Source organism: Pongo pygmaeus, chromosome 1 (assembly GCF_028885625.2).
Source record: "Pongo pygmaeus isolate AG05252 chromosome 1, NHGRI_mPonPyg2-v2.0_pri, whole genome shotgun sequence".
Classification (NCBI taxonomy): domain Eukaryota; kingdom Metazoa; phylum Chordata; class Mammalia; order Primates; family Hominidae; genus Pongo; species Pongo pygmaeus.
Genome location: NC_072373.2, coordinates 177,925,885 through 177,941,792, shown reverse-complemented (window position 1 = coordinate 177,941,792; position 15,908 = coordinate 177,925,885). Strand labels below are relative to the sequence as shown.

General features: G+C 37.5%; 1 protein-coding gene across 32 annotated transcripts in view; it reads right to left on the bottom strand.

Annotated features, from left to right (window-relative positions):
• TUT4 (terminal uridylyl transferase 4) overlaps positions 1-15,908 on the bottom strand; it is a 131,668-nt gene that overhangs the window by 77,677 nt on the left and 38,083 nt on the right. For all 32 annotated transcript variants that reach the window (XM_063655918.1, XM_063655969.1, XM_054487762.2 and 29 more), the window contains 2 exons: positions 14,899-15,062; positions 8,350-8,466 (listed from right to left, as the gene is read on the bottom strand). In XM_063655918.1, coding sequence (XP_063511988.1) covers positions 8,350-8,466; positions 14,899-15,062 — 281 coding nt within the window. The remainder of the gene's footprint in view (positions 1-8,349; positions 8,467-14,898; positions 15,063-15,908) is intronic.

The window sequence follows — 15,908 nt, the reverse complement described above, 5'->3', positions numbered from 1 at the left end:
CTCAACAATAAGAAAACAAACAACCCAATTCAAAAGTGAACAAAGGATTTGAATAAACATTTCTCCAAAGATATACAAATGCCAAATAAGTACATGAAAAGATGCTAAATATCACTAATCATTAGAGAAATGCAAATCAAAAGCACAATGAAATACCACTTCATATCCATCAGGATTGCTATTATGAGGGTTGGAGGGGAGGGGCAGAAAACAGGAGTTGGTGTGAATGTGGAGAAATTGGAACCCTTGTGCATTGCTGGTAAAGATGTACAATGATGTAACCACTGTGGAAAACAGCATGGCAATCCCAAAAAACTAAACATGGATTTACCATTTGACCCAGCAATTCCAATTCTGGGTATATACAAAAAACAAATGGAAAAAGGAACTCAAATAGGTATTTGTACATCGATGTTCACAGCAACATTATTCACAACAGCCAAATGGTGGAAACAACCCAAATGTCCATCCATGGATGAAATGATTCACAAAACATGGCATACAGATACAATGGAATATTATTCAACCTCAAAAAGGAAAGAAATTCTGACAGATGCTACAACACGGTTGACCTGAAGACATGCTAAGTGAAATAACACTAAAGGATAAATAATGTATGATTCCATTTATATGGGGTACCTACGATAGACAAGCAAATAGAAACAGAAAATAGAATGGTGGTTACTAGGGGCTGCAGGGAGAGGGGAATGGGGAGTTATTGCTTAATGGATACAGAGTTTCAGTATAGAATGATGAAAAAGTTCCTTAATGGATACAGAGTTTCAGTATAGAATGATGAAAAAGTTCTGAATGAAGGTGGACAGTGAAGATGATTGCAAAACAATGTAAATGTACTTAATGTCACTAAACTGTACACTTAAAAATGGTTAAAATGGTAAATTTTATCTTATATATATTTTACCACAATAAAAAATTTCAAAAAAAAAAAACCTTCAATGCGCCAATAAGACAATGCAACATCTTCTTAACATGGATTATAAAGCATTTTGGTCTCAATTTGTATTTCTAGGCCTTCCTCCAACCATTCCCTCCACCCTCTCCAATATTTTTGACAGACATCCACATTTAAACAGTCACCAGTCTCCAAATACTCTATGTGCCATTGGGCCTCCATGCCTTTAAATCATTTTGTCCCCTATGTGTATCCACCTGGTAAAACTTTTAAGTTATAGCTTAAAAGTCAAATATTCAGTGAACCCTTAATGTCTTTCTTTTCCAACATAACAAAATGCTCCACTTAAATCATGATTAATACTATCACCTGTGCTCTGAATTCCATCCTTCTTTACCCACTCAGTAATAATCTCCTTCTCCTTAAACATTACACAATCTACTAGTCTGTGTTTTCATTAAGTAAGCCCTCTTAGCCCTCTTTTTTTTTTGAGACGGGATCTCACTCTGTCACCCAGGTTGGAGTGCAATTGAGTAATCTCTGCTCACTGCAATCTCCACCTCCCAGATACAAGCGCTCCTCCACCTAAGCCTCTCAAGTAGCTGGGACCACAGGCACGTGCCACCACGCCCAGCTAATTTTTTGTATTTTTGGTAGAGATGGGGTTTCACTATGTTGCCCAGGCTGGTCTCAAACTCCTGAGCTCAGGAGATCCACCTTCCTCGGCCTCCCAAAGTACTAGGATTACAGGCATGAGCCACCAAGCCCGGCACATTAAGTAAGCACTCTTTGCCTCTACACTAACAGCAACAACTATCATTTACTGAGTACCTACTATGGACCTGGCATCGTGCCAAGTGCTTTACAGCTGTTATGTCATTTAATTCTCACAATATCACTCCCCAGATAGATACTACCAAAACCATTTTATACATAAGAATACTGAGGCTTACAGATGTTAAATATCGTCCTACAACTACAAGGTGGAACTGAGAATTGAATCTAGTTCTAACCCCAACCCGTATGCTCTTTCCACTTCATTTAAATCATTAATCAACAAATATTTATGGAACAACTATATGCCAGGTACTGTGCTAAGACGGGAAAAAAATAATGCATATAATCCCAGCCCTCATGGAGCTTACAGTCGAGAGAAAGATTAATTAAATGATTATTTAAATTAAAAAATTAAAACTGTGATAAGAATTTTACTGCCAAATTAAAAGAAAAAAAAATTGTGTGCCAGTCTAGCTACTACCAATCTTCCTTTCTTTTCTGCACAATTAAGTTTCCTGAAAGTTGAGTCTATTCTCCTTTTATTTCCTTATCCCTTCTCACTCAAAACTATGTCTTTTTTAGTTCTAAAGCAGAAACTGTTCTTCCCAGGATTATCAAAACTTCCTTAGTTGCCAAATCTGACATTTTACATTTTTGTTTATTTTTTAATTGACAGGATTTTGCTACGTGGCCCTGTATGGACCCAAACCCCTGGGCTCAAGCAATCCTCCCACCTCAGCATCCTGAGTAGCTGAGACTACAGGCACCAAATCAGACATCTTTAAGCTTTTAGATTATTTCTATCTATATTATCACATTTTCAACTACCATCTTGAAACTTTCTTTTAGCTTCTCTAACACCTTTCTCTCTCTATTTTTCCTATTATTCTACTCATTCACCAATCTATTCACTGTTCTTCCTCTACTAGTTCCTTAAATGTTTGTATTCCTTGACATTCTGTCCTTACTCATTTGGTGACCTCATCCACAACTATAATTTCAACTGCTGAAGTTTACCAAACCTGAATCTCCAACTGCTAATATAAGTTCCAGATCCTTATATTCAAATGACTGTCGGACATCTCTACTTGAAATGTTCCATAAGTGTCTCAAACTGAGAATGTTATGAAACATTTTTTATTTCTGCTAAGTAAATGGCACCACAATCTATGATAACATCTCAAATCAGACACCTTATGATCATTCAAGACTTCCTAGGCCTCTACTCCCACAATTCTACATCCTGAATCTCTCTTAAAACTCAACTCCCTTCTCACTAACTACTATTTCAGGTCAGTGTTCATCACAGCTTAACTAGATTAAGCTGGTCTCCCCAAACAGACCCTTCTCAGGCTTCTTTCACAGAGGCCAGAGTGAGTGACCTTGCAAAAATACACGTTATGGCCAGGCGCAGTGTTTCACACCAGTAATCCCAGCACTTTGGGAGGCTGAAGTGGGCGGATCATGAGGTCAGGAGTTTGAGACCAGCCTGGCCAACATGGTGAAACCCCGTCTCTACTAAAAATACAAAAATAAGCCAGGCATGGTGGCATGCACTTGTAATCCCAGCTACTCGGGAGGCTGAGGCAGAAGAACTGCTCGAACCGAGGAGGCGGAGGTTGCAGTGAGATGAGATAGTGCCACTGCACTTCAGTCTGGGTGACAGAGCAAGGCTCTATCTCGAAAAAAAACGAACATGTTATTAAACTCCATAATGCTCAAAATAAAATCCAAATACTCTAACACAGAACACGAATGCAAAATCAAAACTATCTATCAAGCAATAACTCCCCATTTCCCCCTCCTCCAAGCCTATGGCAAGCACTATTCTGTCTCTGATTCTGACCACTCTAAAAACCTCATATAAGTGGAATCATACACTATTTTTCGTTTTCTAAAAGGCTTATTTAACTTAGCATAATTTCCCAAGGTTCATCCATGTTGTTGCATATTGCAGAATTTCCATCCTTTTTAAGGCTGACTAATATTCCATTGTATCAATACCACACATTTTGCTTATCTATTCATCCATCAATGGATATCTGAATTGCTTCCACATACTAACTATTGTGAATAATGTTGCCATGAACCTGGGTGTATAAATATCTCTTTGAAATCCTGCTTTCAATTCTTTTAAGTGTATACCCAGAAGTGAAATTACTGGATCATACTGTAGTTCTATTTTTAATTTGTTGAAGAACCACTGTACTCTTTTCCATGGCAGCTACACTACTTTCATACCTGTCTTTTTTCCTAATCTTGGGGGGACAGCATTCAGTCTTTCATACTTAAGTATGATGATAACTGTTAGTTTTTTGTAGTTTTTGTTTTTTTTTTAACAGGGTCTCATTATATTGCCCAGGCTGATCTCAAACTCCTAGGTTCAAACAACCAAAGGAGCTGGGACTAACACACCCAGCTTTGTAGATGTCTTTATCATGTTACAGAAGTCGTCTTCTACTCCCAGTTTGCTTAGACTTTTTTTTTTTTCTTTTTTTTGAGACAGAGTATCACTCTGCCACCCAGGCTGGAGTGCAGTGGCACCATCTCAGCTCACTGCAACCTCTACCTCCGGGATTCAAGCGATTCTCCTGCCTCAGCCTCTCGAGTAGCTGGAATTACAGGTGCGGGTCACCAAGCCCGGCTAATTTTCGTATTTTTAGTGGAGAGGGGGTTTCGCCACATTGGCCAGGCTGGTCTCGAATTCCCAACCTCAGGTGATCTGCCTGCCTCAGCCTCCCAAAGTGCTGGGATTACAGGCATGATCCACCGCACCCGGCCGTGCTTAGACTTTTTATCAAAGCATTTTTGAAAACACTTTTTCAGCATCTACTGAGATAATCACATAGTTTTCTCTGTTTGCTAACACGGTAAATCACAATGAGCGGGGTTTTTTTTGTTTTTGTTGTTTTTTGAGATGAAGTCTTGCTCTGTTGCCCAGGCTGGAGTGCAGTGGCACGATCTGAGCTTACTGCAACCTCAAATTCCTGGGTTCAGCCTCCCAAGTAGCTGGGATTTCAGGCATGAGCCACCATGCCCGGCTAATTTTTGTATTTTTAGTAGAGACGAGGTTTCACCATGTTGGCCAGGCTGGTCTCGAACGCCTAACTTCAGGTGATCCACCCTCCTCAGCTTCCCAAAGTGCTAGGATTACAGGCGTGAGCCACTGCGCCTGGCCAATGAGCGATTTTTTAATGTAAAACTAACACTGCACTCCTGGAATAAAACCCCACTTGATCATGACATATTCATTCCTTTAATATGCTATTGGATTCAATTGGCTAAAGTCATATTTAGAATTTTTGCATCTATGTTCATGAGGAGTTTTGGTCTAAAGTTTTCTTTCTTTTTTTTTCTCCCGTCGGAGTCAACAAGTTAAGAACAGTTTTCCTTTATTGTAATATATGTCTCTGGTTTGAATATCAGAGTTATGTGGACCTCATATTCACAGACTGAACTGGGAGGTATTTCTCCTCTTCAGTGTTCTGGAAAAATTTGTACAGAACAAGTACATGTATATTGATCAATTATCCCAGAGCTCATTGACTTTTTTTTTTTCTTTTTAATTTTTTCTTTCTGTGTTTCACTCTGGTGGTTTCCACTGCTATATCTTCAAGAGTTCACTAACCTTTTCTTTTGCAATGTTTGATGTACTATTATTCCTACCCAATATAGTTTTAATCTTAGATGTTGTAGTTTTCATTTCTAAAAGTCCTGTTCATATCTTTTTTATATTTTCCCTGTCTCTACTTCATCTCTGGAACATCAAGAATACAGTTATATTAACTGTCTTACTGTCCTTCTCTGCTAATCCTAACAATGGCGTCAGTTCAAGGTCAGTTATTATAGCTGACTTTTCTCTTCATCATGATTTGTATTTTCCTGCCTCTTTGCATGCCTGATAATCTTTGACTAAATGCCACATTATGTGAACTTTTTTCAGTGATGAGTATTTTTGTATTTCTGTAATATTCCTAAGCTTTGTTCTGTAATGACATTAAATACTTGGAAACCATTTATCATTTTGAATCTTGCCTTTAAAATATTTTATGTAGGACCAGACTACATTTAGTTTAGGGCTAAATATCCCTACTACTGAAACAAGGTTCTTCTGAGTACTCTACCCAGTGTCCCATGAAGCATGAGGCTTTCCAGTCTGGATAGGAAGAAGTCCTGTATGAGCACCAATCACTGGTCTAATTTCCTCTGACAGTTCTTTTCCTGGGTTCAGGAAGCTTTTTCATATGCATGCACCAATCAGCATTGTGCTGAAGAGGATCATCCACAGTTCTCTGGATTTCTTTTTGTGCAGTTTTCTCATTTTAGTTACACTGTCCTGTGAATTCTAGCTATCTTGGACTTAGTGCACTCTAAGGTCCCTCTCTTCAACTGTGAGAGTCCACTGGGTTCCCTTCCCTATAGTGCAACCTAGAAACTCTCAAGCTGGAGCCAACATTGGGCTCAGGCCATTTGTTTTTCATTCATTGACTCTTCTTTGTCGCCTGAAAACCACTGCTTCATATTTCTGTTTTTTTTTTTTTTTTTGGTCATTTCAAGGGAAAAGTAAATCCACTGTTACTCTAACTTCACCAAAAGTATAAGTCCTATATGGCTGCATTCAAGTTTGCTTTCTTTTTGTTCGTTTCTGTAATGTTCTAAAGTTTCCCTATATGGGCTGAGCATCCCTTATCTGAAAATCCAAAATGTGAAATGCTTCAAAATCTGAAACTTTTTGAACACCAACATGATGCTCAAAGGAAATGCTCATTAAAGTATAATGCAAATATTCCAAAATCTGAAAAACTCCAAAATACTTTGGTCCCAAGCATTTAGGATAAGGTATACTCAATCTGTAATGTGTATAGGTATAGTTTTCCTTTTTTTTTTTTTTTGGTGATAGAGTCTCGCTCCCTCGCCCAGACTAAAGTGAAGTGGTGTGATCTTGGCTCGCTGCAGCCTCCACCTCATGAGTTCAAACAATTCTCATACCTCAGCCTCCCAAGAAGCTGGGATTACAGGCACATGCCACCATGCCCAGCTAATTTTTATGTATTTTTAGTAGAAACAGGGTTTCGCCACATTGCCCAGGCTGGTCTCAAACTCCTGGGCTCAAGCAATTCACCTGCCTCAGCCTCCCAAAGTGCTGGGATTACAGACCTTCGCCACTGCACCCAGCCTAGGTATGATTTTCTTTCGAAGTTTCTTGCTTGCCCAGGTGAAACCCCGTCTCTATTAAAAACACAAAAATCAGCCAGGCATGGTATGCCTGTAATCCTAGCTACCTGGGAGGCTGAGGCAGGGTAATCACTTAAACCTGGGAGGCAGAGGTTACAGTGAGCCAAGATTGCACCACTGAACTCCAGCCTGGAAGACAGAGTGAGACTCTGTCTCCAAAAAAAAAAAAAGTTTCTTGCTTGCAAGCCCGAGCTTCCTAGAACTAATGATAGGCATCTTCTGACATTTCTGGAAAATTCCTAATTATTATCACCTAAACTACTCCCTTGTCCCTGTTCTATCTGCTTCAGTTCATTTGTTTTTTTCAAGAAAACTATGTTGCGCACCTACTGTTGTCAGACACTGTCCTAAGCAACTCAGAAACAAAAATAACTAAATATGCCTTCTAGAACACTGCATATTGAAGTCTAGAAGGGAAAAGAAGGTAGACAGCCAGAATACAATGTGTTAGATTTTCTGATCAAAATATGTGGAAGTTGTTATGGGGGCACAGAGAAGGAGTATCCAACCCAGACTTGCTGAGAGGGTCAGGTAGAATATTTCTTAAAGAAGATACACGAGCTAAGACTTAGAGATAAGTAAGAGGTTACACAGTATTATTATTGCTGTTGTAACTTTAAAAAGAAAAAACTAAATAGCTAATTTACTAATACATTTTTAAAAGAACTCTATTCATATCTATGTCTATGGGATATTTCAATAGAAATAACTGAAAAATTACAAATTCCCAAAGCTTATAAGTTTCTTAATAGTCTGCACTTCTCCAGCTTCACATCACACCACTTTCCCCCAGCTCTCTTTGTTCCAATCATACTAGACTTAAAGTTAGTCATATGCCATGCCTTTTCCTGCCTAAAGACTTCTAATTCATGCTGCTTTTTGTGTAAAATGCTCTCCCACTTACTCTTCTAGGCCACTCACCTTTTTGCCATTTAAACTACTACTTCATTCAAATGTCACTTTCTCAGAGAAACCTCCCCTGTTCTAGATCAAGTAAAATATCCTCGTACACCTCCTTAGCACAATCTTCCCCCTCTAACAAGACTCATTATATTTAAATCTTTATTCAACGCATGCCTTCATCAATTCTTAGAAAATCTGAGGGCAGGAACCACAACTATCTTATTCACCACTGCCTAGAACTAGCACACAAGAACTCAATAAACATCAGTTGGATGGACTAATTGTACCTAACAGCTCTAAACTTAGGAATCAACATTCTACAGGATGAGCAAACCGGTCTCAACAAGGTTCCTTCCTGATTATCTCAGATAAGGAAGGCAACAATAGCTTCCAAAGCTATCACTTCAGTTACTAATATAAGATTGGACAAATATTTCATTTTTAGTTTCACAGATAAAAAATATTCGATATGGTTTTACAACTTGAAAAATAAATAAAAGTATTTTTTAAAAAGAACTTACCAAAATATTTTTCTTATGTCGTTTCTCCTTTATATGTTTATGAGCCCCCTGGATATTTTCAATGTGAATTAAGCAAAGTTTGCATAGATACCGACAATTGGTATATTCTGGTGATCGCTGAAGAGACAAATTTAAAAAATGCACTTTATTCAGAAAACAGAGGAGTACACTATTGACTATATAAGTGAATAATACAATTATGTAAGTCGACAGAAATAAGCACTGAAGGTTTTTTCTTTATCCTTTCCTTCTTCTAAAGTAATAGTTTTTAATAAACTTATATACCAAAGAGATAGTAGTCCTTTTTCAAAATAGTTATCATAGGAGATTACATACTAACTTTAATACAATATCTAACAATATCACGGTAATGCTAAATTATGTTTAATATTCACCTACTATCATCTTTAGAATCCAGTGTAAGAAAAGCAGTTGGGCCGAATGTGGTGGCCATGCCTGTAATCCCAGCACCTTGGGAGGACGACGCTGGCAGATCACCTGAGCTCAGGAGTTGAAGACCAGCCTGGACAACATGGAGAAACCCATTCTCTACTAAAAATACAAAATTTAGCCGTGCATGGTGGCGCAGGCTTGTAATCCCAGCTACTCTGGTGGCTGAGGTGGAAGAACTGTCTCAGCTGTCTCAGCCTGGGAGGCAGAGGTTGCAGCAGCGAGCCGAGATCGCATCACTGCACTCAAGCCTGGGCAACAGAGCAAGACCTCGTCTTAACAAAAAAAAAAAAAAAAAAAAAAAAGAAAAGAAAAGAAAAGAAAAGTGGTCTTGCTATTTAGTCTTATTCCAATGTTGTCCCCAAAACTGATTTCAAACTTAACTTGCAGCCATTTTGATTACCATAAAAAAATAAAATCTGCCCTCAAATTGGGGATTTCAAAAGAATGGCCCACAAATATCTAAGAAATTTCAAAAGTTGAGTTTGAAAAACACTCCAATCACAATATCATGGGGATAAATGAATAACCTCTTGAGGTCACTACTGAAGGGAATAACAATTCTAACACACTATCAGTCACAGAACGTCACTCATACTTCGTGTCTGTATTCTCAAAATACTAATAAAACTTAGTAATTACTGAATACCTGTTATGTGCCAGGCACTATGCTAGGTGTTTGACATACAATTTATCATTTTAATTCCCCTAATCATCCGATTAAATTGGCATTATTTTCATCTTATAGATGTGAAAACAAAAGCCCATAGAACCTGCACCTTTTACAAGGGTATAGCAGTATTAAGTGGAAGACACTGAATTTAAATTCCTGTACACCTGAATCTGAAGTCAACATTCTACGCAGATTACACAATAAAAAATTACAAACACACAATAAATACATGTGGAATTTTAAAAGTTTCTAATGCCTTACACTGAAACTTTAGCAATGTCTAGTTTTTATTTCAGATTGATTTATGATATTCAACAGGCTTCAGCTTCTGACAAAAAGATTCTTTCACCTCAGAAAATTACATAATTTCTTTTAAATGAGAAACTGGCTCCAAATTTAGCAACAATCCTGCTACAGACTAAAAATAAATATAGCCATCTCTTATAGAGTATTAACCTTTCAACAACCCTATCAGAACTCCCCATTTTACTGGCAAACTAAATCTCAGGGATTAATTTGCCCAAGGCAACGAGTAAATAAGAAAAGTTGGCTCAATCTAGTTATTTCAATTCTCTAGCATAAAAATTCTGTCAAATCAGTTCCTGTTGGAGAATGAATTAAGTCCTCAAAGAAAACGCTACCTCTTAGTTTCAAAACAACTACTTCTTTACTCGTCAAATATATTCTGAGCTCATATTATACAGCAAATATTTTTCTAGGAGCTGGGGATAAGAGCAGTAAATAAAATAGAAATCCCTGTCTATATGAATTTACGTTATAGTGTAAGGAGACAGGTAATAAACAAATGCACAAATATGCTTGGGGTCGGGGGAGTTACTGCTTTTTAAAAGTAGAGACATCACTTAAGACCTTATTGATAAAGTAACTTTAAGGAAGTGAAGAATTAAGCTGTGTGGATATCTGAAGAGACACATTTCAAGCAGAGGGAAAAGTGAATGCCAAGGCCCTGAGGCAGGAAGGTACCTAAAATATTTGAGAAACTACAAAAAAGTTAGCATAACTGGAACAGAGAGCTAATAGGGGACGGATCACAAAATCCCTTGTGAAGACTCTGGCTTTTATTCTAAGTATGAGGGAAAGCCATTGAAGGTTTATAAGCAGAGAATTACAAGATCTAATTTATATATTAAAAGGATCATTTGCTTTCTATATTGAGAATAGAAGCAGGAAAAGGCCATTGCAGTTAACAGCATAATTCAATAATCCAAAAAAGAGATTATGTTGGCTTAGTTCAAGGTGAGAGTGGTGAAGGTGGTAAAAAGGGTTGCTTTCAGGAGTTGAAAGCATACATACAGAATACCTAAAGCCCTGTGTACGGATGAGGTCACTCAGGAAGTCATGAAATCAATCATATAAACTTTTCAATTGTAAAATGTTAGCAGACCAAAGACAAGTCTACCAAGAAAATCTTGGTATTACACTGAATGGGGAGTCAGAAGGCTTCGGAGGACGTCTCAACTGACCTTGAATAAAGCTGTATCACTGCAGCCTGATTCTATCTCCTTATTTATAATAGAAAACTGCCCTACCTGGTAAAATAATTCAGTTCTACAAGTAGCTCATCTTTATTTCTTACTACATACCAGGACTTGTGCTAAAAACTTTACTTGTATTATCTTATTTAATCCTCATAATAGTTCTATGAGCTAGGTGTTATAATTGTTATCAATCCCATTTTACTGATGAGTAAACTGATGTTTAAAGAATTTAAATAATTTATCCAAGGTTATCCAACCAATAAGTGGCAGAGCTAGACCCAATGACTCCAAAATCCATGCACTTGACCACTGTGCACAGTCTAATTACCAACCAACCACTTCGTGCAAGGCACATACTGGGCACAACATAAAATCAGACAAAACTGCTCTCATTATCATAAACTTTCTAGTTTCACAGAAAAAAAATACATTAAAAAAGTTAAACACTTTTTATTATATTTTATTTTACTATTAAACAAACCAACTAGTAAATCTTTACCTTTCTGCAAACAAGCTAGAACAAAGATTTCTGGGTATTTCCAACTCAATATTTAACATTCAACCATAGGAAAATGCACCCTTCTGATCTAATGGTTTGGACTTATTTCTTCTTTGGTACAGAGCAAAAATCTACAGTCTACATCTTTATTCCTCAATTAGATAATCTATGGAAACACTGAACCAAAGGACCTGAAGAAATAATAATAAAAAAAAACCTGGGAATATTCTTAATGAGTGTCTAAATTTGGTAAAGAAAAATGTTAATTAAGAGGACAAGCCAGTTGTGGTAGCGCATGCCTGTAGTCCCAGCTACCTGGGAGGCTGAGGCATGAGAATCACTTGAACCTGGGAGGCAGAGGTCGCAGTGAGCCGAGATCGCGCCACTGCACTCCAGCCTGGGAGACAGAATGAGGCCCTGTCTCAAAAAAAAAAAGAATTTGCCCGAGTAAAATGGCTCACACCTGTAAACTCAGCACGTTGGGAGGCCGAGACCAGTCTGGGCAACCTGGCAAAACACTATTTCTAAAAAAATACAAAAAACTAGCAGGCTTGGTGGCACATGCCTGTAGTCCCAAGCTACTCGGGAGGCTGAGGTACCTGAACCTGGGAGGTCAAGGCTGCAATGAGCCATTATTGAACCACTGCAATTCAGCCTGGGCAACCAGAATGAGACCCTGTCTCAAAAAAAAAAAAAAAAAGTACAATGAATTGTACCAAGTTCAAGAGGCCAAATAATTAAAAAAAAAAAAAAAAAAAAGAGTACAATGAATTGAAAATAAGTTTGGAGGGCATGAGAAATAAAGAGGTAGAAAGAAAAGGGATTACAAATATCTACGCTGGTACTGGCACGGTAACTTTACATCATTACCGACTATATAAATTGAACAACAAATAAAATGTTTTCCAATGCTTCCAAGCTTTATTTTCACCCCAGGCCATTTTTCCTACTACCGTCAAATACCTTTCCATCCCAACTTCTTCCTTCTTTCAATAACAACTGACCTTTCCTGCTTCATTCCTATGTAACTTCCCAACCAGTTCTCTGCTTATTTTTCTTGAAAACACAGTTTTTCGTATTTCCTTTATACATGCAATTTACCTACACCACCCTTCTCCTACCTACCTGGTCAATTCCTAGCCATTTCTTGAGAGAGAGCTCTAATGTCACCTTTTTATAAAGCATTCTCCAAATTGAAGCCTCTATACTCATGACTTAAGTTGGTCACTCTTTTGTCTATGATACCATTTTCAAAAAATACTATTAACACTATTATTTGCTTATGGGTCTTTCTCTAGTGAACTCCTAGAAAAGCAATCATGTTTTTTAAAAAGTCAGGTACTAGATCATGGCACATAAAAGGCACTCAATATTTATTCTGACAATGGACAAAATTATAACACCTAGCACATAGGGCTGTTATGAGGATTAAATAACACAAGTAAAGTTTTTGGCACAAAATCTGCTATGTATTAAGTACTAAATAAAGATGAACAGAATTGAATTATTTTACCAGGTAGGTCAATCTTTATTTTATTATAAATAAGGAGATAGAATCAGGTTCCAGTGATAGAGATTTATCCAAGGTCAGTTGAGATGTCATCCAGAAATTTACTAATTCCAGAGGAAAAGTGAAAGAACTAAGTAAAGACAGAACTAAGTAAAAGGCCAGGCATGGTGGCTCCCACCTGTAATCCCAGCACTTTGGGACGCCAGGGTGGGTGGATCATTTGAGGTCAGGAGTTCGAGACCAAACTGGCCAATATAGTGAAACCCCATCTCTACTAAAAATACAAGAATTAGCCAGGCATACAATTGTAATACCAGCTACTTAAGAGGCTGAGGCAGGAGAATTGCTTGAACCCAGGAGGTGGAGGTTGCAGTGAGCTGAGATCATGCCAATGTACTCCAACCTGGGCGACAGAGCGAGACTCTGTCTCAAAAAAAAAAAAAACAAAAAAAAACAAAAGAAAAAGTACAAGAGCAAATTGCAAAAAAGACTTCCTTTTAACTAGGATCTTGTAATACTAACTATACAACCCAAACCCTCTCCTATATTATGGTCCTCTAATCCTTGATATTCCTTTCTCTTTTCATGTGGCGACTACTCTGCTGTAAGTTCTATTAATAACCCAGGATTGTCTTGTTCAATCTAGATATAATTTCATTTTTCTAAACTATACAAAATCATACCATTTCTTTCCTTATTTATCAAGAAGATGACCTATTTCCTTGTAAGCATATTTATAAATAACCCAAGTATCTATTTGTCAATAGTTTTATTTGTGATTTTTTTTTTTTTTTTTCAGATGGAGTCTTGCTCTGTTGCCCAGGCTGGTGTGCAGTGGCACAATCTTGGCTCGCTGCAACCTCTGCCTCCTGGGTTCAAGCAATTCTCCTGCCTCAGCCTCCCAAGTAGCTGGGACTACAGGTACCAACTACCACACCTCGCTAATTTTTGTATTTTTAGTAGAGACGGGGTTTCACCATGTTGGTCAGGCTGGTCTCGAATTCCTGACCTCAAGCAATCTGCCTACCTCGGCTTCCCAAAATGCTGGGATTACAGGCGTGAGCCACTGGGCCTGGCTGTGATTTGTGATTCTTTCCTTCAAAACCTAGCAGTGTTTTTATGGAGGTCAGAAATGTGTATTTCTAGGTTAAGAAATTAATACACAAGAATAAGATACCAATGGCTAGGATAGTCCCTATTACACAGTTAATGTTCAATAAATATAGGAAAAGAGAAAAAGGAAGAAGTCTAGTGTGTTGTATGGTGTTTGCTATTTTATTTCCATCAATCTGAATGGACTTTTAACTTCTAATGGGAAGAAACTGCCATCTTCACCAATACATTGCCAGTGCCTATCATAATACCTGGCACAAAACAAGTGCTCAGTATCTATTTGATGAGTGACTAAATCAGAGGTCAGCAAATTTCTTCTATAAAGGGGCGAATAAATATTTTGGTAGACATTTTATGCTTTGGTGAAGACTAAATATTTTATGCTTTTCAAGCCATATAAGCTCTGTGACAACTACTCAACTCAAATTTCCCATCGTAGCATGAAAGTAGCCATAGACAGTATGTAAACAAATAGGCATGGCTATATTCCAATAAAATGTTTACCAAAAACGGTGGGGAGACTAGGTGTATTTTAACACATTCAAAAACAAAAACAAGGGATAGACCATAGTTTGCCAACTCTTGGGATGAATGAAGTCAGACTCACAGATAATAAGTAACTGCTGAAAAAGAGAGGCAAGGAAGAAAAGAGGGAAAGAAGAAGAAAGGTAGAGAAGAGGGAAGTAAGGAAAGATGAATGCTACCTCTGTCTTATGAATAAAAGAAAAATAAAAAGAGCTGTACTTGGGGAAAACAGTTATGAAACACACATTTCCCCCCAAATAACTAAAACAACATAGTATACTTTTTCAAGACGAAAGATGTGATCTCTTTCTAAGCGTTCTTCTGCTTGTTTCAACCCCAGCCTCTGCTCAGGTGTCAATGTAGATTCATCTATCACAGTGGCATTTTCTAAATAGTCCATCTCTGAAGAATTTTCTTTATTAGATTCATCATTCTTCATTTTACCTAGAAAAGAAAGCAATCGCTCAGTTATCATCAGAACTGGTAAATTTTTAAATTTTTTAATGGAAAACAGACATTAAATTTATACACAGAAAAAATATTATTTCCTTATATTTTCCTTAGGAAAGTATACAAGTTGGTATGCATATATAAAATATAGGTAAGAGGCAGACATGGTATCCAAAGTCACAAAGAAAAACCTTTATGGGTCAAATGACTAGCTTGTTCTTCCAATCTATCCATCAAGAGATACATAACTGAGACTTACATTACACAAAGCTAATTACACAAAGCTAATATAACATAATCATCCTGGAGAATCTCTGAAGTCAATCTGATTAAAAAAACTGTTTGGAGTCCCACTCAAAGAAGATTAGTCACTGAACTAAATTCACTAGCAATTAAAACAACATATGTATACTCCAGACCACAAACCCACACAAGGCTCCTTCTTCTTTCCTTCCACAGAACTCCTGGATATCTCCACTACATTAATGGTTTTCCTTTGCTTCTCTGCCTCCTAACTAGATTGTAATCTCTTTGAGGCATAGACTATGTTTTCACCTTTGCATCTGCAGCATCCAGCAGTATGTATCTAACCTACAGTAGGTTCTCCCACCAGCGCAATTTTTAAAATATAAACCAAATCACCTTATTCTCTTGCTTAAAACACATAAATGGCTTTTGAAGAGTTCAGAATAAAGTTTTAACTCCCTAGCATATTACGCACAGTCCCTTGACCTCATGAAGGCAGTAAACAGAATAATTCCAAGTTGTAATAAATGTTACAAAGGAAAAAAGCAAGGACTGAGATGGAGACCAACTTTAGATATGGGAGCCAGAGAAGGC